Source organism: Gymnodraco acuticeps, unplaced genomic scaffold (genome assembly GCF_902827175.1).
Source record: "Gymnodraco acuticeps unplaced genomic scaffold, fGymAcu1.1, whole genome shotgun sequence".
Lineage (NCBI taxonomy): Eukaryota > Metazoa > Chordata > Actinopteri > Perciformes > Bathydraconidae > Gymnodraco > Gymnodraco acuticeps.
The window spans coordinates 5910767-5933808 of record NW_022989768.1 but is presented as its reverse complement, the minus strand read 5'-3'; the positions used below and the strand labels follow the sequence as shown (position 1 = coordinate 5933808).

Below are 23042 nucleotides of genomic sequence, written 5' to 3'. Positions count from 1 at the left end.
AATATTTAGGAAGAAGCTGCCAGTTGTCTGCCAGGAAGGAACAAAATGCTCTGTCTGAGTCTTGATGAAACTTCCCTTGCACTTGTTTACTCTATCTTTTGTGTGCTCTAAGCAGTGCATGTAAAGTGTATTTCAATAACAACTGCATGGATATTGCACTAATAGATTTCCCTTTTAAATGTATCATACCTTTCCTAACTTATCAGATTTTTAAGCAATTGTAATACATATTTAAAAAGATCATAGCACATAATTAGTGAGTTCTCATTGCAAGTCGTTTTTCTTTCTGCTGTATTTGTTTTTATAATGAAAATCAAAACCATATCAATATGATCCTTATAATCCAGACCATCCACAATAAAATAAAAATCTACTGTCAAATTAAATACAGTTTGATGACTTTGAACCAATGCAAACCGATCAATAGAAAATTGAACTTCTGTCATCTTTTGTGAGGTCCTTATATGACTGTGAATTTATTTTATACAGTCAAAAACAAATTGTTTTGCTCCCTTATTCACTGCAGGTGGGCCTACTGTTATGGGAAAGCTTTCACTCACTGTTCCAGAAAAGTGGCACATAAATAATTGTTCAATAGTGAGGAACACAGCCCCTCATGCATTATCCCGGGCTATACAGACTGTGTATGGTTCTTATAATAAAGCAAGTACTCTTGCTAAAAATGTTGATACAATCCCCGTAAAAATCAAAGGGGATCAAATCATTCTTTTGGCACAAGCATGAACTGCACTCTAAACACGCCAATGAAAATATAAAACACACTATATTCCATATTTATTTACAGCTGTTGCAGACTCCCAGTAAATGGAAATAAAACGTTGGGCAAACAAAGCATTTCAGAGTCATGCTGTGCTCCCTTGTGCTTCCTGCTGAATATATTTTCACTATAAAATGATTGATCTATTAATGACCTTTCAGTTTCGGTGCCTGGTGTTGAACAAAAAAATCACATCAGAAAGAGCCTGCAAACAAGCAGCATTATTGAAATGCATTGTCACTCAATACGAAAATCTGAGTTAAAGCTGTAGCATTATGACATTACACAATCATTATCTAACATCAGCTCACTGCTAAGAATAGCCCAAACAGACTTGTAATGTTTCAGCAGGTTGAACATGCGGCTAAGTAATCATTAAGTCTGCTTCACTGCCATAAATCATGCTGTTGACATGCAGAGAAAGACTTCATAGTAATTTGATATTTGTTTGGCTTTATTAGATGCAACATAAACAGTTGTAAAATCATTCTAACTTTTCCCCTTTGGGACAGTCAGTTTACAGCTGAGTGTAAGCCAAGTTTTCAGAGCATGAATTTGCTACGAAGTACGAACACCTTTCAGCCTGACGGACTTTATTTGAAATCCAATCATATGAATGGAGCAGATTTCTCTTCCTCTCTCTCTTTTTCTTTATTCCCCTCACACATGGCTTGGGTGTGTTCATGTGTCCAGCATGTGTGCATGACTGTATATGTTTGTGTGTGTTGCTGTGTTTAAACTATAGTTTCTAGCTGTGAGTGTGTGAATGTCTCTACCGGATGCTAATAAGCAAATGTCAGTGAGCAACCTGAAGAGCAACAAACATTAACTGACCAGACACAAAAAACAGAAAATAAACCTGCACACATGGAGCAGAAGATACATGTGTGCTACCTTATTTAGTTAATCCATTTGAAAATAAGAAATTTGTATCATGATTTGGAAAATGTTTCAAAGAGGTTTGATATTTATTATAATTATATTAGATCTCAATTCACTGTTAATAAATTGTGTGAGCATTACATCTTGGAGAATATTTTAGGAAATTAAGTGAGATACATTGATTTCACTCATTCTTATGCATGTGAAAGCATTTCCCAAAACCAATTAAATGTATGATTCCCAATCTGGCATGAAATTGTTTCATTCTTTTGTGATTGGACTAATTGAAGCATATGTAATATTATTTATCAAAAATATATGTGGACTAAAGGGAATTTACATTGTTGGGAAATCATCACTTAAAATGATATGGCCTGACATGATGTGACAAATTAGCATTCCTGTGTGCATAATTCGTATTGTATCCTTAATATTAATCTCTGTCTTAAACTGTGTTCATTCATTTTACTGACACAACGTCTAAAAACCAACACAAAAAAAGTGTTGCATTTATCAATATACATTTTCTTATTGAATTAAATAATATTGTATTGAAAATAATTCGATTTTTAATAAGGACATTATGTCTTGTTTAATCCTGCATTCAGAATTACACATACATCCTTGTGTTTTTTGAACATGAGACAATTGTATTCCAATATTGTTTTGTTAAAATCAGACAGCCAATACCTTGATAATTGTGTCAAGGTATGTCTAATTAATCTAATCATAAAATACTGTATATTTATGCACATTTCTAGTAATCGAAGGTACTGTAACATTGGCGAAACTAGAAAGGCCTTTAAATAGATAGGCCTACTGCCATTATAATTAACGACAGGTTTGTTGCCTGCCTGTTAATTATGTTATTTTTTTCGAAAATGGATTGTAACTTAATAGAAAATGGATAATAAAACAAATACTTAAAATGCATCTGTGGAAAATAATAAGACTGCACTAAAATACACATAATGTAAGAGTAACATTACTTTATACTATTTCAGTCCAATTTTATTGTGGTTTATCATTACAAATGGTATGTTCTATCACTGGAAATGTGAAACGAAGTCATTGAGTCTTTAAAATTAAATGCTTATGGATCAAAATGTTAATGTTGATGGAATAGATAATTAGGATGCAAATTACTGTAGAATTCCTTTCAAGTGATACAAATAATACATTAAAAAGCTTTAACAAACATAATCACCGTTTTATACAGAAGCCATGCACAATCGGCTGAGTGATTTGCACTTGATGAACCATCGCAAATGAAGCGTAAAATCGTGCCCTCTCCATCCTAGTGCCATCACTCATGGGCTATATTCATATCCAAATGACATTAATGTCATGGGTTAAGCCCCCCGCCCCTATTTTGCCAACTTTTTTTCTTTTTCTGCAGCTAATAAGTGACCTAACTCGTTCATGTCATCGGCACAATCACTTGGGAGAGGTCTTGAAGCCAGGATATCTGGGTCCCATCCTCTGAGGAAAGAGGAGTTTGTGTAACTCTGCTAAAATCTTAGGGGGAGTTTGGAGTGTTTGGTCAACGACAGTGGTTCCTGGAAAAGATCTGAATCGTTTTATAACCAAACCCAGCTGCGGTGTGTGTGTATGTGTGTGTGTATGTTCATCTGTATGAGGTAGAGGGAGAGGAGGGGGTGTCTGCGCTTCCCTTTCCAAGAGAGAGAGAGAGAGGGAGGGAGAGAGAGAGAGAGAGAGAAGTTTGGTCTTTTTCTTCCCTTCAGTGTTTTTAAGCATGAACGCCGAGACCTGCGTTTCATACAGCGATATGACATCCATGGATTCATATTATATCCCCTCCGCAGTGCAAGGTAGGGATCTCCAGACGGATCACTTTAGGACATTCCCAGCCTCTGACACCAAATACAGCCCCACTGCCTTCCTGCCCAACAAAGGTCAGGCTTACGGAGAAAAGTCCCGGAGCCCCTTCCAGCAGGAGTGCCAGTCATTGGATGCCGCCGCAGCTGGGCAAGGCACTTTCAGCAAATACCACCTCTTCATGCAGAGGTCTTCTTGCAAGACACCCCCCGAGGAGGACAAACTGCACCAGGACAGCGGACACAACGGAGCGCTCATCTCCGGCTATGGTGAGTTCAAAAATACATAAGATGTGACTGAGTTACTTCCACTTCCCCTTGTCACTTATTATGTAGCAGAAAGTTGTTTTTATAACGTAGGATGCTTTCTCGAGGCAGTCTGGTGTCTGATAATACCTCTAACCTTTCATCAGCGTTATATGGCTCATCGTTGATCCACTTGTTTCCACTAGAATCCACAGATAGCCTGAAGTGGTTTGGACGTTTGGAATGAATTAATGGCAACCGACAGGACTGCGATGTGTCGTAGGCTACCTGTCCGATATTTACCTTCTGATTGATATTATCACACAAACAAATATATTTCAAATGGCTTGGTGCTTCCAGAAATGCATGTTTTCTTCTTCCTGTCTCCTGTAAGATGCGTAAAATGCAGCTGCAAACCTTCCTCTCGAGCAGCAGTGCACCGGACAGCTAAACTCGTAACGTCATGACCAGCAGATGTGCGTAACGCAGTTAAGAAGAGGTATAATCTTCTCGACTATCAAATTGTCCCTTTGGCCATCAAAATTAAATTAGGGCGCATATAATGTGATAATCTACATTACAATCCTTAATATTGGAGCTCAGTCGCACAATTGAATTAACAGGTTTTCAGATGGCACAAATAGTGAGCCTTAAACTGATAATATGTTCATTTACTTGCTCTGCCTGATTGGCTCCAATTATATTTAATTGCTCGGAGACGCTACTGTAATGGGTGCATGATGAGGGTGTAAATAAAACTTTGACCCTCGTTAGGCAAGCGGCCACTTTGAAGTAGTGTTTACCTAAAATAATACAATTTCCCCCCTAACTGGATTCACACATAAAACCATAATGAAAACTGTAGTGTTAAGCTTTTACATGCGTAAAGGAGCTTCATTTTGTCATCGTGGAAAACTGAATTCAGCTGGTTTAACCTTAACTGATTACCTGCCTAACGCACTCTCTCTCTCTCTCTCTCTCTCTCTCTCTCTCTCTCTCTCTCTCTCTCTCTCTCTCTCTCTCTCTCTCCTCTCTTCTCCTCTCTCTCTCTCTCTCTCTCTCTCTCTCTCACACACACTCCACACACACACACACACACACACACACACACACACACACACACACTCACACACACACACACACACACGCGCGTAAAGACGATTTAAAAAAAAATATGATTTAAGACAATAAGTAGACTCCACTCTATTGTAAATCCATAATGTGTTGAGTTTTGGCCCTCAAAAAATCAGGGGTATAATCACGAGAATAACAATCAAACAAAGAGAAGCGGGTCTCCAAAAATGACTGAATATGTTGTGTGTAAGAGCTAAGAAAAAAGGGAACAAATCTCATCATCATGGCTATGGTTTATTTAGGTATGAGATCCAAACTGACGGTTTATCAAAAAAATTCAAAGCGGATTTATGCATCGTGAACGAAAACCTTTTTTTTACTTGTTTGAAAACAAATGCTCTAAACGTGTATAGTTGTGAGATTATGACAATACCTGGTCTTGAATAAAGTCACAAAGGCCAAGATTTATTTTCCATATATCTCTCACTCTTTTAGTCTATATAATGAGTATTAACATGTGTTCCGGTTCATCTAAAAATAATCCACATATTGTTGTACCTATAGGCCTACGGGAAATAATTGATATCGTCAGAACTAAATAGCTACTGACATGATGAGGAATATTGTGATGTCGGAACCCCTGTTTAATCCCTAGATAAAACTACTTAAAAACGAACTGATGGTAGGCCTGTACGCAAAAAAACAGCGAGTAAAAATAATGATAATAATGACAACATAAATAAATAATGACATTTATTAATAATAATAATAATAATAATAATAATACTAGTATTAGTAAAATATGTACATGTTTTACGCATGAACCCATTGCCCATTTTTCATTGATTTGAATCCAATCACCTGTCCATCAGAGTTACACTAAAATGTTTATTGGAAGAACTTTAAGGATGTTTTGACAGTTTCTGGAAATCCGCCTGCAGAAAAAAGCCTTTCCAGCTGCAGAGATCAAACTTTTCTAAAGCTCCGGTCTTTAATTGGCTGTTTTTATTGCCTATTGAACTTGACATAGATCCGGTAAATCAACACCAAGTATAAATGTTATATTATGTTTTAAATAAATCACAGTTATTAGCCGAATGATAAACTGCCTATTAGTCCACATGTTAGACAGTTAACGAATTATCTTTAAATATCCACCAATCTTCTCTAATATCTACTATTTTAGGATTTCTTTGAATAAAACATCGCTATTCGCGGAGAGAGTTGGTCGTGTTTGCATTTCAGCAGCGAACACGAAGGGGCGAGATTATAACATGTCATTTATTGTGTTTTTTTCCATCGGGCTTTTACTTAAATATATCAATGCAGGTTGTCAGTTAAATGCAATTTACTTTTCTTTATCGATTATTTTGTTCTTTTTTTCTAGTCAGATCTGCTTACAATATTCGCACTCTCCTTTAATCAACACGGAGAAGTAAATATAACGACCGGAATTACAGAAGGGAAGGCAGGAAAAAACATCCCGGCGCTTATAGAGAAGAAGAGCTCTGGCATTAACGTAACTCAGATGTCAAACTTCTCTGTCTGCCTTTATTTCCCTGCTGAGTCACTTGGCACTAGTAAATCTCATTTGACTCTACATGCTTGCAGGAACGTTTTATATTTGTATAATCATTTTTACATCACCTATCTCATAATTGTTTAGATGTAACTTATGCACAGATAGTCTTTTAAAATTACCATATGCCCCTCGTGACAGTTTTCCTTATGATCATCCCAGACTGAAGGTTCTAGTTAACTCATCTTTTTATTGACTTCTGACTGGACATAAATTGAAGGCAGAAGTAAAATATGCTGAACATAGGAAAAGACTGGTAAATGATTCCTGATGTGTTCATTTGGCATTTGGCATATTTTACATCCTGAGTCATTTCTTTAATCAAACCTGTAATTAACAGATATGGCAGGCTAGATTCAAGTTGTCAAAAAAAACGGCTTTGTTTTATCATTTCTGTCTTGATCTGTTTACTCGAAGGTGATGACTGCTCTCTGAAGCTGTAACTGCGTATTAGAAACAGTCATATTTGTCTGCCATATAAACATTTAGAGTCACTACCAAAACAGTCACATGGTTTATTCATCCCTCCACATTTTTGATCATGTGTTGATGCATGAATGCTACAAGGCAGTTTTTTGGACAGCATCAGATTGAAATACATTTTAAGTCTAAAGATTTAAATAGTGTTTAAAGTGTTCGCCATATAACTATTTGCTACAGTGATGGAAGAAGTGTTCAGGCTGTTTAATTTAACAATACATCAATATAAAAAATATGTATCAAAAGTAAACGTCTTGAATGTAAAATGTTATGTAAGTGAAAGTACACAAATATACCAGCAAAATGTACTTAAAGCATCAGAAATCAATGTGGAGAGTTTAAGTGCAAACATTCCTATTCATTTGCAGCATTTTCATGTTAGACTATATCTTTATGAGCACCACCATTTAAAAAACAAATATACATCTATAATAAATTGATCTGGAGGCTCACTTGTTACTTGTAACAGCTATCAAATGAATGCAGAAAAGTAAAAAAAATGCAATATTTCTCTGTAATAATAAGTATTGAATGATGGACATTCTAAAGTAAATCTTTCAAAAGTATACTTAAGTTAAAGAAATGTTTCTGGGTGTCAAAAAAGTAATGTTGGCCACCAAACAATGACATATTTGCTTTATCAACATATAGATAGTCAAACCGGACTTCTTGACTGTCGAATAAGGCCCTAAGGATGATTTACTCGGTCACTTCATAGTCTTTAAAGCAGCCACCTTAGTCTTTGTGATCCTCCAGAGACAACACGCTTCCTCTTTTGATGTTTCCGTGTCTTCCCTCAGTGTCTGCGGGTGCTGACCTTTAGCTCGGCTTTCCTGCCCTCATCTGTTTGGAGAGCAGGGCAAGTTTCCCTGCACGCACACAGCAGAGAAAATCCATTTAAAACCCCCTTTTTGAGACTCTCTGGTGTCAAAGACAAGCACATTGAAACATTTGGAGTCCAGTTTTACATAGCAGACATTTAACTGCACCATTAAGAGAAAGGATGTTACTTTGTTGTTGCTCAAGTGTTGAATTGTAGGACTAATTATGGGGGGATCATGCCTTTTAGCTTGTGACTTTGCACGATAATGACACACATAACACACTGCTGGTGTAATTCAAAGACATACAAGGCTGCAGTTTATTCTTGCTTTTACCATAATTTATTTCCTGGGCAAAGCGAGAATTTGATGCAATCGTACTGACCGAGAGCAACCATTTCAGCCCCTCGTAATGGCCGTCTGTGTAGATTGGTTGGAGCAGGGAGTAATGGGAACCAGCCATGCAGCCCAGACAACTGAGGCACACTTCAGCAAGTCAATGACATGAGTGAAGGTGACAAGGACTCAGGATCATTTTACCATTTAGCTTAAAGTTTGGCGGTGCAGTTCACATTAGGCTCAGTTTGCATGGCCGAGTGAGAGCAGCAGGGCTCGTAGTCCAGGACTTCCTCTTTGTCACCACTTCATGTAAACTGAACGCTGAAACAGAACCAACCGTGGAGGACGGCATATCTGAGATTTTTTTTTAATCTGTTGCATGTCGGTTCAATAAGGTGACTTTTTTCGCCTCACTTCACATTTATTTATATATGGTGTCCATGTAAGGCCAAACACTTTTCGTACATTTTCAGCAGTAAAGGACAACCTTTTTTAAGTTAATACTTTGAAGGTTTTAAGGTATTTCTTCCTTGTGTGCAGTCATGGGGCTTCACAAATATCTTATCATGTCTAAGTTGTAAAGTATTTGAAACTCTGATGGCTTTTGAAAAGTAACTTGCTTGACCACAGGATTTTAAACATATATTTTAACTACAAACACACATAGGCTAAATTAAGTAAAAAACGATTTATTTCAGGAGCAGCTATAGTGCTTTTTATTTTGTATAATAATTACTGACAGTCCATGATATTTTTACAGTTTAAATGCTCAGGAATCTCTACAAAGTTTACTTCAATATGTTGTGCTTTACAATTAATTGTTTGTTTTCCGTATTTTAATAGTTTAATACTGGACAGTTACACCTTCAATTGTTGAATGGCACATTGTTAGGATTGACATCTTTAGTTTTTTTTGGAAGTTGGAGCTTTGGTATAGGAAAAAGTGATTGCGCATGTTGTTGAGTTGTTGGTTTCTTAGCAAAGTAACTTTGCTTTTATGCCCTTGCACGCAAAAAAACACTCAGAAGGAATGTTCTGTTTCGATCAGAGAACAAAAACTTATGATGAAGGAAATTCTGTTTTGCTCCAAACTCTGAGAGAAAGGTAGGAGGGAGAGAGAGTCCGAGGGGGAGAGAGCGGGGGAGACAAAGTGTGCGTGAGAGGTGATTTATCAGTCTTTGGCTTTATGGATCTTTTTTTTCACAGTCTATTAATTGTTCACAGCCTGCTGAGAGGATCATTGCTCTGCTCGGTCAGTGGAATTGAATTTCAAAGTGAATGGCTACCTAAAGAAAATGTATTGTTGAAAAAAAATACGAAAACGTAATGTTTGCCGAGGTTCTGTCTGTGAGTCACATTGACCGTTTCCAAATCACAGCAGTGGCTTCTAAGACCTGTGTGTGTGTGTGTGTGTGTGTGTGTGTGTGTGTGTGTGTGTGTGTGTGTGTGTGTGTGTGTGTGTGTGTGTGTGTGTGTGTGTGTGGGTGTGTGTGTGTGTGTGTGTGTGTGTTTATTGTACCAAAATGTGTTGATGAATGCACCTGACACCACACCAACAAGTATAGTGCCAAGCTATTCATAGTCGTGTTATTTGTACTTCTAAAAGTGACAAGGTTGGATTTCAATAACAGGCGGTCAGAAACTTTGACATCATCTTCAGTGGAGCTGGAAGAAGTTTTATCCTTCACTTAAATCGGCTGTAGCAGCTATTTTTATAATAACAATGTATGAATGTGTTAACACTGTGACAATGTGATCGTAGTGATGAACCTACAGCGAATTATCATCTTAATCTGCGGCTCCCCTGGGCTTTAAAGAGCTTTATAGTGAGTTTTTAGCTCATTGTGTATCTGTCCAAAACGTTACTGCTTTGCTTCACTGTCTCCACTCTCATAGTGTTGCTTTCTATCAGATTAGCATAAAGTAGCAGAAAATCACAGTTGGCCAATATCTGCTGATAGTGGGGTATTTAGCAGCAGTTATTTTACATTACATTACATTGCATTTAGCTGACGCTTTTATCCAAAGCGACTTACAATAAGTACATTCGACCAGGAAGACACAACCTTGAAGAAAACAGAATCATATAAGTACATCAGGTTTCATAGAGCCAAACATTTCAAGTGCTACTCAACTGGCTTTAGGTAAGCCAGCCCTTTATTAGTATAAAAGTGCTTCGTTAATAGTTCTATCGCTCGAAGTGGAGTCGAAAGAGATGAGTTTTCAGTTTGCGCCGGAAGATGTGCAAGCTATCTGCCGTCCTGATGTCAATGGGGAGCTCATTCCACCATCTTGGAGCCAGGACAGCAAACCCACGTGTTTTCGCCGATGGGAACTTGGGTCCCCCTCGCAGCGAGGGCGCAACGAGTCGTTTGGCTGATGCAGAGCGTAGTGCACGCGCTGGGGTGTACGGTTTAACCATGTCCTGGATGTAGGAAGGGCCAGATCCATTCGCAGCATGGTAAGCAAGTACCAGTGTCTTGAAGTGGATTCTAGCAGTTACCGGAAGCCAGTGAAGGGAGCGGAGGAGCGGAGTGGTGTGGGAGAATTTAGGAAGGTTGAAGACCAGACGAGCCGCTGCATTCTGGATGAGCTGCAGAGGTCGGATGGTACATGCAGGTAGACCAGCCAGGAGGGAGTTGCAGTAGTCTAGGCGTGAGATGACGAGAGCCTGGACCAGAACCTGAGTCGCTTTCTGAGTCAGCTGGGGACGTATCTTCCTGATGTTGTAAAGCGTGTATCTGCAACAACGGGTTGTAGCAGCGATGTTTGCAGTGAAGGACAGGTTGTTATCTAGGGTCACACCCAGATTCCTTGCAGTCTGAGTCGGGGAAACAATTTCTCTCAGGAATTGGTGGAGACCAAAAACAGAGCCAAAAGGCAGGACTCTCATTCCTCAGAAGGCCAAGATACAATTTCACATCAATGACAATGTTTGCCCTGTTACTGCCGGATGTGTAAATAAGCAACTGGTTGCAGGGGCATGTGGCACGGCCCACCCCTAAAATCTAAGGTAGAACTTCCTTTTTCAGTCTGGTGCCACTCTGTTGTCTTATAGTTTGAAGATCTGTTTATATGTTGCATGTTTTAAAAGTGTCTGTATATACTTTATGCTACAACATAAATTGGTACCCACTCGAGCTAACACAATCAAAAATGTTCGTAACAAATATATCAACTATAAAAAGGTATAATATGTGTGGCCCCAAGAGGCTAAAACAATCAGTCATCGCAGGTTAAAATAAAAATGAATTCTACAATATTTAACTCATGTTTATCAGTTTAATATATCAAAATTGACCAGTCTTGCAAGTTTAACTAGGAACGTAATGCATCCGTCTGGTGAATTTAGTTAAAACTAATATTTTCCTCTGAAATGTTTTGGATTAGAATCATAAACCCCCAAAGGGATTCATAAAATATCCTTTCTTCTTCATACTCTCCTTGTCTTGATTTCCCAGTCCACACACAGCATTGAGTATCAGTGTCTCAGCCAGCCAAGTAAGACTTTAGAGTTATCCTCGTTGAAATCTTCATATTAAATCACAATCCATATTATAAATCAGTAAAACAAACCCCAGAAACGTGTACAAACAAGTACTATGCTCATGCATGTCCTTTCGTGTGTTTTCAACATTTAGCTAGACAAACTTCCTTTTCCATTTATTTTCTCTGCGCTGTTCGGGCTTCCCTTTATTTCAGATATTTATTTTTGAGTGAGACCAACATGTTGTTAATCTCTCCCAGTCGCTGTGTGGAGTGTAATTTATTGTGTTTCCTCTTAACACCATGAGCTGACCCCAGCCATCCCCGTCAATAAAGATGCAGTGAAGGTGCCCTGTCGCTTTACAGCCAGTTAAATTACACTTTGATGTTGCCCCCTTATTTTCAACTGTGACTTAATAGCTGTCTGCTGTCTGACTCATACAAACGTCATTTTGGTGCTGATGTTCACATGGGAAGTTCCTCACCATGTTAATCAATGTTAAAATACACTTAATTTGACTTTTAAATATGTTTTTCTGAAGTGTTTCTGTGAATTTACTTTCTGCTGAACATGCTCTGTGCCCAGCAGACAAAGCTGCAGACTCTCCTCTCTTTCTACAATTAATCATCAAAGTTTATTTATACAGCCCAATATCACAACTTTTACATTTGTCTTACATTTTCTTCACTAAAACACAATCATTTTAACATATTGTTGTCCACTGCAGAGAAAAAAGGCCTTCTGCTGCAGCTCCAAAACGTATTGTTGGCATATTTATCTGAAAATAAATTTCATTTGGTTGGTTTGTCGTGTTATTTGGGACACATAAAGACAATACATGCGGAAGTGCAGGTGTAAACTATCTTTTGTCCAATAAAGGAAAAAGCTATTTGTACTCATGGACAATGAGATAGAGGTTTTAACGCAGAGTATGTTTTTCATAGTCACTCTGTCCACAGAGATGATATCCTGACAATAAGACTCTCCTATGCTCTTCGTACATATGGTGTTCCCTACAGGAGGGCCCACTGCTGTTCACCTTAGGAACTGATGGTGATCCTCACAGCTACGGCAGATCGTATGGATAACAAGCTAGAGATTGTCACAATATCCCACTCCTGCCAAAAAAACATCAGTGACATGCGATGTAAACAATGGTCTTTGATCAGAGCGAGGCCTCATGATTCCAAACAGCCTGACAGCTCTTGCCTTGTGGGGACCGTGGGTGCCAGCCAGGGAAATATGATGAAATAACTAGAGAGTATTTATGCTGGGATAAAACACATTTGATCGCTTCAAGCCTAACAGGATGTGTTAGTCACGGACAGCGAGGCAATGTTGCGACCGTTAGACCCCCTGCAAGCAGTCTAACACAAACACATCTTCAGCTCGAGTCCGTTTCTGTAACATCTGCAAACAACTCAGAAACAAGAGCCACGGTTCTCAGAGCTGAAATAGAATTCAGACTGTAACTCAGGTTTTGCTCTCTTTTTGCAAGAATAAGACAAAATGAAATAATTTCCTCAAATGTATTTAACGATAGGCTTTTGCATGCTCAGCTCTCCCACAACCACAAACAGGTCTACACAACAAAAAAATGCAAAATAAAAAAGCTATATTTGGTTAATTCTATCACTCTCCTTTTGTTACATGCACATACATGTATTTGTAGTTGTACCTTTATCAACATTATTTGGTACTATAACTCGTGAAATATCGTGTTGACAAAAAGATGCACTTTAATATAAACGTTTGCGCATATGTCTGTGAGGAGAGTCTTTCACACGATATCTATTCACCTCACCTCGCAACACATGACCCAACATGGCTCTGAGTTGCAGATCACTGGGTGTGTGTTTTTGTGTGTGTGTGTGTGTATATTTGTGAGATCTTCTGTGCTGACTGAGTGCTGAGAAGTGCACTCAGAGCTCACATGACCGCACACACCTCTTGGTTCTAACCTGACAAATGTTTGGACGAGCAGATGAGCAGAGTCGCCTCGATCCTGAAAATAACTTCACCTCAGTTGGTGTAAAAGGAACAGAAAACTGCAGGGCAGTGAGTTGCCACCAGACTGAGCCAGAGAGAGAGGGGGCCTCATTACAGCCTGAAAATAAAGACTTTCAAGCATCACATCCTCTTCAATTTGAATATGTATTAATCCAAAGTATAAACTGGTTAGTTCAGTAAAGGGCAGCAGCAGGGCGAAAGGAGCTGCCAGCTTCTACAAAAACACTGGCAGAGACACTGCTGTGGAAATTTATGATCAGAGAGCTGCCTGAGGTTTTACAGTTAATCCGCAGATGTGAAGAAAGCAAGTGTGTTTGTGTCAGAGAGAGACAGAGAGAGTACAAAGACAGAGCTGTCTCTTCTTTCGTGGTTAGAAAATGCTCCCCGACAAATTAATTGCAACAGTCTTGCTGCCAGGTGACTTTGCAGCCACATAGTAGACCTTAACCAAATGCAGGACATAGTGAAAGTGTGCATGTGTGTGTGTGTGTGTGTGTGTGTGTGTGTGTGTGTGGTGTGTGTGTGTGTGTGTGTGTGTGTGTGTGTGTGTGCGTGCGTGTGGTTAAAAAAATGCAATGTTCTGTAATTCTCGCATTATGGGCGCGGGTGTCAGTTCCCCGTCACATCCCAGAATGATCTACGAACTACAACTGGAGACTGTAAGCAGCCAGTGATCCAGGCCATCCATTACACAGGCAGAAACAGACAAACAAATCGACACACACTCAGCATCGCGAGCCAGATTTCACAACTGTCACAGAATTTCCTCACAAAGAGCGAGAGATTCCTTTGTCCCACCCCATCAGACTCCATGAATTACTATGCTGATCCTACAAATAAATCACAAGTATTGAATATACTGCCAGAGGCAAGAATATTACCAGGGGGTAGAATAAAGGGCTTGATGCAAATGTTTTAAATCTGTCAAAAGCATTCAATATGGAAAGTAATTACAGAACGATGAAAAAGGCCCACAGTGTAAATCCTTTTTCCCTGCTTATGTCACTCATGTTTTCACATTTGATGAATCCACAGCATTTTTATTTTAAAAACTCTATTTCCCAGAAGGTTTTTAGTCACACATTTTGGCTTATGGACAGATAGTACTGAAAAAAGCCAGTTTCAATATGTTTTACACCAAAAGGAGGGAATTGTGGATCTTTGAGGTCGGAATATTAAAAGCTTTCCTTGCATACTTTTATTGTTTTATTAATTTTAAGAATCCCCACACATGGCTTAAATCAGGTAACGCTGCATTGCAGACTAAATCTTAAAGAATAGCAGCATAACATAAAGCATTGCATGCATATCTTTGTGTACATGTTTTGACTCATCATTTCAATCCTGATAAAATATCAAAAAGAAACATATTTTAACAGTGTTCCTTACCTTCCTGTCATTGCAGGTAAGGACAGTTCCGGCCTGACAGACTCTGACTTGGCTCCGGACTCAGACCCTCCTGGAATGGACACCAGCTACCTGTCTCCGAAGGATCAGGGCGGGAAGCCGGCCTCCGATCGGCCTCCAGGCACAGAGTTAAGCCCTATGGACAAAGGAGATGGGGCCGAAAGCAACAAGGGCAAGAAAAGGCGAAACCGCACAACCTTTACAAGCTACCAACTGGAAGAGCTGGAGAAGGTTTTCCAGAAGACGCACTATCCTGATGTTTACGCCCGGGAGCAGCTGGCACTGAGGACGGACCTGACTGAGGCCAGAGTGCAGGTAAAGCAGGACACTCAACAACATGACATGTATAGCTATAAGCAATCTAAACATCAACTAACAAGCAGAATTGTATAAAAGACTGAGGATCATTTAAAAGACAAACAATTTGCAAAAACATGCTGTCATATCAATGAGTGAAGAGCTCTTTGTTACAGCACAACAGGGGATGTTTTAAGAACACATCCTCATGGACCCTTCAACATCTGCAGTTCTGCCGAGATAACGTCACTCTCAGAACAACATGAGAGATATATATCTGGTAATGTGGGAGTCAAGGGGAGAGAGAGTGGGGGAGTGGGAGCTAACAGAGGCCAGGGGGCCCATGGGGCTGAGGTTGGAGCTGCCTGGGCCTCATATGTGCAGTTTTAGGAGAGCTTTGCAGACTTTTATCAGCATACGATGAGACTGCTGTATGTGGATGCGAGCGTCTCAATGGCCTTTTTCTTTGTACCTGAGCTGTTTTGGTTTTCTGTATTTGTGACTTCAGTTTAGCCAGTCTTAGTCGAGCATCAGGCGTACATCCTCTCAGTTTGAAAACCGTTGAGTGACTTTCTGGCCTGATTTACATACAATCTGGTCATGACTGCTGTAATGCCCTCAAAAATTGATGAACAGAGAACGAGACCTCCAGCATTTCTGAGTGGTGTATGTGTGTGTCTATGTGTGCATGTGTACGTGTGCACCACAGACTACCAAAGCCCCTGGATTTGCTGTGTTTTTCTTTCATTAACATCCCGTTCAGACAAGAATGTGTTCCTGCTGTGGTGTCCCGGGTAGGTGTGAAACCCTTCCTGTGAACTTTGAGTTAGCGACTGATATTTCAAGTCATATCAAATATTTGTAGGTAATTTTAAGGCACGATCGTTTTTGATTAAACTCATGCAAGGGATTTATATTTTCACTACATTTTTGTTCTATACCAGTTCAATATTTAGGGGATGAGATAAGAGCACGATTGAAAGCAATCTTTTACATGACAAGCTGGAACAGTGACCAGCAAAGCTTTGCAGTGAAACACAGGAAGTCTGTGCAGCCGCAGGGTTATAACTCAACCCTGAGGCTCTGTAGGTATGCCGCTCTGCTCTGAGGCTCACACTATCACAGACCTGCCTGCTTCAGATGGATGCAGCTTTACAGCCCTTGGCTCTCCCAGCGGCCCTCTTAAACACTCAAGTTAAAAAAGATAAAAGACACAAGATGCCTAGTCAGTCAGAGAACAGGGCTCTGTACTATATTCAAGGCATTCACACGCAAAAAGACTCACAGATCATGAATTCTGTGTCTGGAGTAAAGGAAACGTTAAAAAACGTTTACTGCTGCTCAAAAGTTAACCTTAACTTTTAAAATATACAAGCATTTTTATTTAAATGATTAAAAAAATAGCTAAGGCACTTGACGGCAATATTACACCTCATTGTCTGAAGGTTCTCACGCAAAAAAACAAGGGACGTTCACTGGAAGAACGTTAGGGTCTGGAGTTGTTTGCTTTTTCAGTCTTTGGGTTTCAAAGGGAGAAAAGTAAGATCAGATCAGAGTCATATTCACTACAGATACACGGGAAGGTCAGGGGTCAGGGGTCGGGGTTTCAACAACATCACATTTCTCAGACTCTCCATTCGGTTAGCCCAGAGATAGAGAGCTGAGATGGCATCTGACATGTGGAGTCCACCGGCAAACACAGGTGTCCAAATGAGATTCAAGGCACAAAGAGTTAACAGTGGACAAAATGGCATTAAAACTAGAATGATCACGTCTGTCACTTTATATATACATCAAAACGTTTCCTAAACTATGAAGGGTAAGGAGTCACCACATAAACTATCCATTATTTGTATAAGTCCGGCTGCCAAAACCATTTGTCAAATTAATGGGTTTGATTAATTGATCACTCAGTAAACATAATAGAAATTGAGTCATATTGCCATAATCAATTAATCACTTCAGTCATTTTACTAGAAAATAATCAGAATACACCCTTGTTTCACTTTCTTAATTAATAGGTAAATATTTACATTATTAGACGTTAAACAATTCCTCAAAGAATACTTATTCAAACTGTTAACAGGTTTATTTTTCTCTTTTTTCCATCACTCCACTGGTGTCCTGCACTCACCTTCAACTGACATGGGAAATAAGAAATGATGTGGTAGTGTTCTGGGGAAAAAGAACAAACTTAGATTTAATGAACAGCAACACCGGTCAGAGGTGTTTCCATGATAGTATTAGTGCTTTGGGGGTGTTGGGAAAGCGAAGCCAGGCTCAGCCTTGGAGTTCTTTTTACTTTGGTATGGAAGCTGACATGAGTGACAGCAGAGGCGGGTTATCAATCCTCTGAGCCGCTCTCTCACTTCAAAGTGTTTTCAGCCCCATACAGCTCTCCTGCTGGGGCCAGTTTGGCATTTCTCTGCCCTCTCTCTCTCTGGGGCTGAAACATAAATAAAGCCTCATTGAAGGTCTACCAGCTACTTAAGCTGTCATAGTCTTTACCAATTACTGTCACAACGCTGTGTGTGCGACACAAAAATATGTTCTCTCTGTTTAATACACAGCAGACTTGGCATTAAGCATACAGTGAGCAGATGAGAGCTGCAGAGATACCTTACAAAAGCATCTTATTGTATAATTATCATACATCAATATTTATTAGAGAAACACAGTGATCTTGTGTTGGGTTTTTGGCCCTGAGAGTAAAGGAAGAAGTATGAAATCATCAAAGAGGAAAGGATTACGACCTCTAGTCTGTGTGCTTCTTTAATTTAGGAGCAGAAACATCTCAAAGCCAGGAGCTTTCGGCCTCAGGAAATTAAAATTGAAAATGCAAACAAACCCGTTACTATCGCATCTCACTTTTCAATTCCCATATTTCCTCATTAGATTTGTCAGCGATGAGAGGATAATATGAAGAAGAGAAATCCTATAAGGAAGAAGTCACACAGGGAGAGTTATTTGTTGCAAAAACTCAGCAAGGTCAGGAAGGAAGAAAAAAGCAGAAAGAGTAAGAGTTGTATAACACACCTTTACATTTTGACATTTGAAGAAAAGCATGTCAGGTTAAAGCCCATCAGTATTTAGATCAGTCTGATGGTCAGTTAAACACAATAATGCTTACAATAAACAAAAGCGTCAGCTTTCGATGTCAAATATGATGATAGGAAACATGAGTCATGAGAAAAAGTCCTGCTCTTGTCAGACAACAAATAAGCAAAGTTGATAGGCACTAGGTCTGTTTACATTTGTTTAGAGGTCCTCAGTAAAGTGAAGGTTGCAGCACAATGTTTATAAAGGTTATTTCCCCCCTTTCTTTTCTTTCACTTTTTTCAGCCTAAACAGACTAACATCTTTATTTCCATCTCAAAATGTAGCAGCATAAGTTCACAGTTTGATGTGCTGAAATCCTTTCTGATTTTCAACCATTCAGTTTCCTGCAGTGCTGCATGGTATCGTGTTTAAGAGAAACGTCGATGTTTATCTATGGAAGAGTATTTCCTTAAGACTCAGGGGAAACTTCCTGTCGAAGCATATAGCTTTACGGGTACGACAATCCATCTTGCTTTCTTTGAATTCAAAACTCGCTTTTACCCAACGCAAAGACTGAATCTTTTTCTAGAGCAAAGTAAAGACGCCTTGTTCTTCAAGATACATTTTTTTTGACAAACCTGCAAGTGAGGTGACATTCAGACGTTTTCTCTCTGCAGGTGTGGTTTCAGAACCGAAGGGCGAAGTGGAGGAAAAGAGAGCGTTTTGGTCAGATGCAGCAGGTCCGAACACATTTCTCAACAGCTTACGAGCTTCCTCTTCTGACTCGTCCTGAGAACTATGCACAGGTACAGAAAGAATAAACACTTCACTTTTTATCTACCCACACATACTTTCACATTGGATTGTACTGCAGTTTTGAACATTTTAAGTTGATTTCTGTTGTATTCAATAATTTATTTTTTTATTTTGAGCAGTAAACTTGTATAACACAAGACAAAGTGAATAGCCTGAACAACCAATATAGTGTGTTTAGTTATGTAATTTTTTAACAATGTTCATATCCATATTTCAGATTCAGAACCCCTCTTGGATCGGTGGCAGCAGCGCAGCATCTCCCGTGCCGGGCTGCGTTGTGCCCTGCGACTCTGTGAACGCCTGTATGACCCCACACCCACACTCTGCCAGCGGGATGTCTGATTTTCTGGGCATGCAGAGTCCTGGAGGTCATGTGGGACAGGGTCACATGGGCAGCCTGTTTGGAGGGCATCCTGGCATGGCTTCAGGCATCAACACGTACGATCTGAACATGGACCCTGACCGCAAGTCCTCCAGTATCGCCGCTCTGCGCATGAAGGCCAAAGAGCACAGTGCAGCCATATCCTGGGCCACATGATGTGTATACCTGCTGGATGGGGTGACCTAGTGGACCCTCAAGAGTCTATTCAATCCCAGCATGGGGTGAGGGGACACTATAATCAAAAACTCAAAAGGCAACAGTGACTACCTTCATAAATGTTGCAATGAAATAATTATTTTAGTACTTGGATGGGTGGAGATTACTCCTAGAGAGAACATCAAGAGATTTGGTAATATAAGTGGGGGGGGGGCCATGGCTGTGCAGGTGAGCTTGGTGGAGAGATGCTCTACTGTATAACAGGAGTGGCAATGTAGTTCAGATGATCAGATGCCGAACATGTTAGAAATAACAACTTCAAACAAATCCATGCACTTATTTGCTAAAATACAGGAGAGTGTGTACAGGGCTTTCAGTGTCAGCGTAGTTCTCTGTTCAGGTGCTGTTTTATTCTTATCTTATTATTTAAATGTTGAGTGTTATTTTTGATTTCTATTGTTACCGTTTTTTTTGTGACAAAAAGTTCAGCAAGCATCTCTGGAAGCTAAACTGAGAATATAAAATAGTTGTTTTCTGTAATTACAAGGCTTTTTTATTATCAGCAAAAGCACATTACTTCAGTAACACTGAGGCTGTGGTAGTGCTCATATCAAGCATCTGTTACAGCATACGGCTTTTCAGATTCAAAGGAAACATTTCTGTTGCTAAACAAGCTACAAGGGCCTCCACCCTCCAGCATTTAAAAGTCAAACAGATGAAATGTGGTTTGTTTTAGTGTGATCAGGGTGAGAGATCCACCTGCCGCACTGACTGAGCCTGCTGATGGCAGGGAGAGGAAGGGATGGAGGAGGAAGTGGTGAGTGGGAGCAGGAGAGGGGCACAGCAGGCCTGCTGCTCTCAGGGCTGAAGAGCCTGGGAGCGCCAGCCTCCAAACAGAGCCGCTCTGTTTCAGGAAGACAAACTCCAAGTGGACATGACTGTACCCCTTTGCATTTAGTCTCAGGAGTTTAGAGGAGAGAAGTGCCTACTAGTCAGTCATTCTGCCAGAAATAACAGCGAAACCAGCAGCAGCCACCTTTGAAACAGAGGAGACTGGTGGAGATACAGAGTGTGTTGACACTTTTAACATTGAAAGGATGTCTGTGTTTGACTGTCATGGCACACTGGTAAATATTGATAAAACAGCTCTGCCGTAAGCGTTAATGTATTTATTTCCCTTTTTCTGTCATTATATCTGTCAAATCAAAACAAGTCCTCCTTCTGACACCATGACATCCACATTTTCCACAAAAAAGCATGTATTTGTTCAACATACTGCTAAATGATTTAAGATGACAGTATTACATTTTAGTGACACAACAGTAAGACTCAAGGGGATCAGGTAGCATCCTGGTGTAGGTATACTGGCTGACTGCATAAAGATATATACAATTGACCTTCATTGATCCCTGTAGGGAAATTCAGTGGGATGTGAGCACTCTTCTTAAAGGCAACATGGGCCGGACAGCTGGGGCTAACCAAAAACATATTTTAGAGTTCCCGAAGACACGAAAACAGTCATGAGATAGTGTGCCATTTTTTGGCGCTTTATCTGAGCAGGATCTCTTTTAGTAAACCACCAACGTGTCACCGTGTCAGGGAATCCTGGTTACAGCCATTATTCCCCGTTTACTTCTATCTAGGCTTAGAACAATATGTCTGTTTGTTTGTGTTCTCCGTGGGGAGAAAAGAGGGGGCGAATCAGAGATGAGCTCTGAGCGCACATCATACCCATATCATGCAAATATTCAAATAGTTGACCTTGCTTTCCCCCTGGTAACGGTGACAGAAATAGCTGATGATGTATGCCAATGAGGTTATGCTTGTTCTTCCTTTGTTAGCAAGGCCTGATTTAGGCGGAACAAAGGGTTATAAGCAAACCTGATACTGTGTAGTGCCCCTTCAGGCTGAGCAACCATCGCTAATTCTCTAAACTGAACCACATTCCCTGCCCTTCTGGGCATGTAAGAGAAGTGGGGTTCAGGCTCTAACCTGTCATCAGAGCAGATCACCCCAGAGTCCTCCAAATTACATCCAGTTCTACTCTCCGACCCAAATCCAAGGCATATGCATAATCCTGTCTTTAGAGTACATATCTCTGACTTAAACTGAGAGAGTCTCCTTGCAATTGTGGACATGGGGGCCCCCTGTCTCTAGCTGTGGGGTTGGACGGAGGGCGAGCCGCGAGGGCGTCTGCTGTGTTCCGGTGTTCTGGGAAAAGGACAGTGCACACAGCTGCGCTCAGGGGGTAAATGCAAAACAAACATGGCTCACACATGCTTCCCCCTCAGCTGTCATGGCTCTGCTTTCAAAGACCCCCCCTCCTCCTCAATACACACTGCTCTGGCTCTCTCCCTTTGCTAACAGTCCACTGCCTCAAAGCTGCAGCCCCCGACTCGCAGGGTCCGAGGCACAGCCGCACGGCCAGCCCAGGAAGGCTTTTTAATTAACACTGAGCCATGTGGAGGCTGTGGACTGCAGGATTGTGTGTCAGGACAGACAGGCCCGTCTGTCTTCTGGTTTAATGCAGACTGTTGCTCTGCGAAGTGCACAGACATACTAGCTTTCAGTAGCTCAGGTTTACACAATACATACTCACTCTCTTCTGTGTATTGAAATGCATTGTTTTTGGACTGAAATATTTTCCATGATGTCATCTTCCACCATGAACCTCAGACACCCTCAACCTACTGGTCCTGCACACACACGGGGACAGTTAATGCAAGAATACAAAACAGCCTCTCTCCGTCATGAATGCTGCATAACTAAATCCCTGAGTGATGAAGTCATCGTTCACTTTTTGTCATTTTCTAATACTACTGAAGTCAGACAATCAGTATAGGAGTAAATATTTTTAAAATATGCGTGCTGTTGTGTGCATGTACATTTTTGAGCATGCAAAATTAATTGAAGTGTTGTAAGACTCTTGGAAAGGTTACTAATTAGTTATGTTTTATTTTTGTGAGAGTTCAATGCCTATTTGAGTGTATCACTTTTTTTATTTGGTGGTAAAATTGTACTTCCAGAGTTGTGTTTAAACAGTCTTTCGATATGTATTTCTGAGTTTCAAATGTGTTATTTTTTTCAAGTTCATGCGGCTTTAAGCTGTCTTTTGAAGTGTATGAATTTACTCCTGCTTGTGTTGTGTGTGATTAAAGTACAATAAGTTATTGCACTCCTATTCAGAGTCAACCTTTGTGACGCAATGTCATCAAATGTAGAACATGCTTTTCAAGGATAAAATAGAAAAAGACTATAGAGGACAGAAGGTAATGGTGGTTTCCTCCAGCTGTTAACACACCAATACAACTCTTCTGCAGTGTTTAGAGATCGCTCAAGTCTCTCTCGGTATAAAGAAAAGCCTTTCAAGTCATCAGTTAAAGACACTGGTAAGCCACAACCTGGGAATAA

The 23042-nt window shown here is 40.1% G+C and overlaps 1 protein-coding gene across 2 annotated transcripts; it reads left to right on the top strand.

Annotated features, from left to right (window-relative positions):
* Window positions 1–3360: 3360 nt before the first annotated feature.
* Window positions 3361–22806, top strand: alx4a (ALX homeobox 4a). 2 transcript variants are annotated; one of them, XM_034218488.1, is made up of 5 exons: window positions 3361–3492; window positions 3577–3768; window positions 14940–15256; window positions 18955–19083; window positions 19311–22806. In XM_034218488.1, the coding sequence occupies exons 1-5, from the start codon at window positions 3417–3419 to the stop codon at window positions 19629–19631; spliced, it is 1035 nt and encodes a 344-aa protein (XP_034074379.1). In that variant the 5' UTR covers window positions 3361–3416; the 3' UTR covers window positions 19632–22806. The 2 variants fall into 2 exon arrangements, with proteins under 2 accessions (XP_034074379.1, XP_034074372.1); XM_034218481.1 differs by having other exon boundaries at window positions 3361–3768.
* Window positions 22807–23042: the final 236 nt, after the last annotated feature.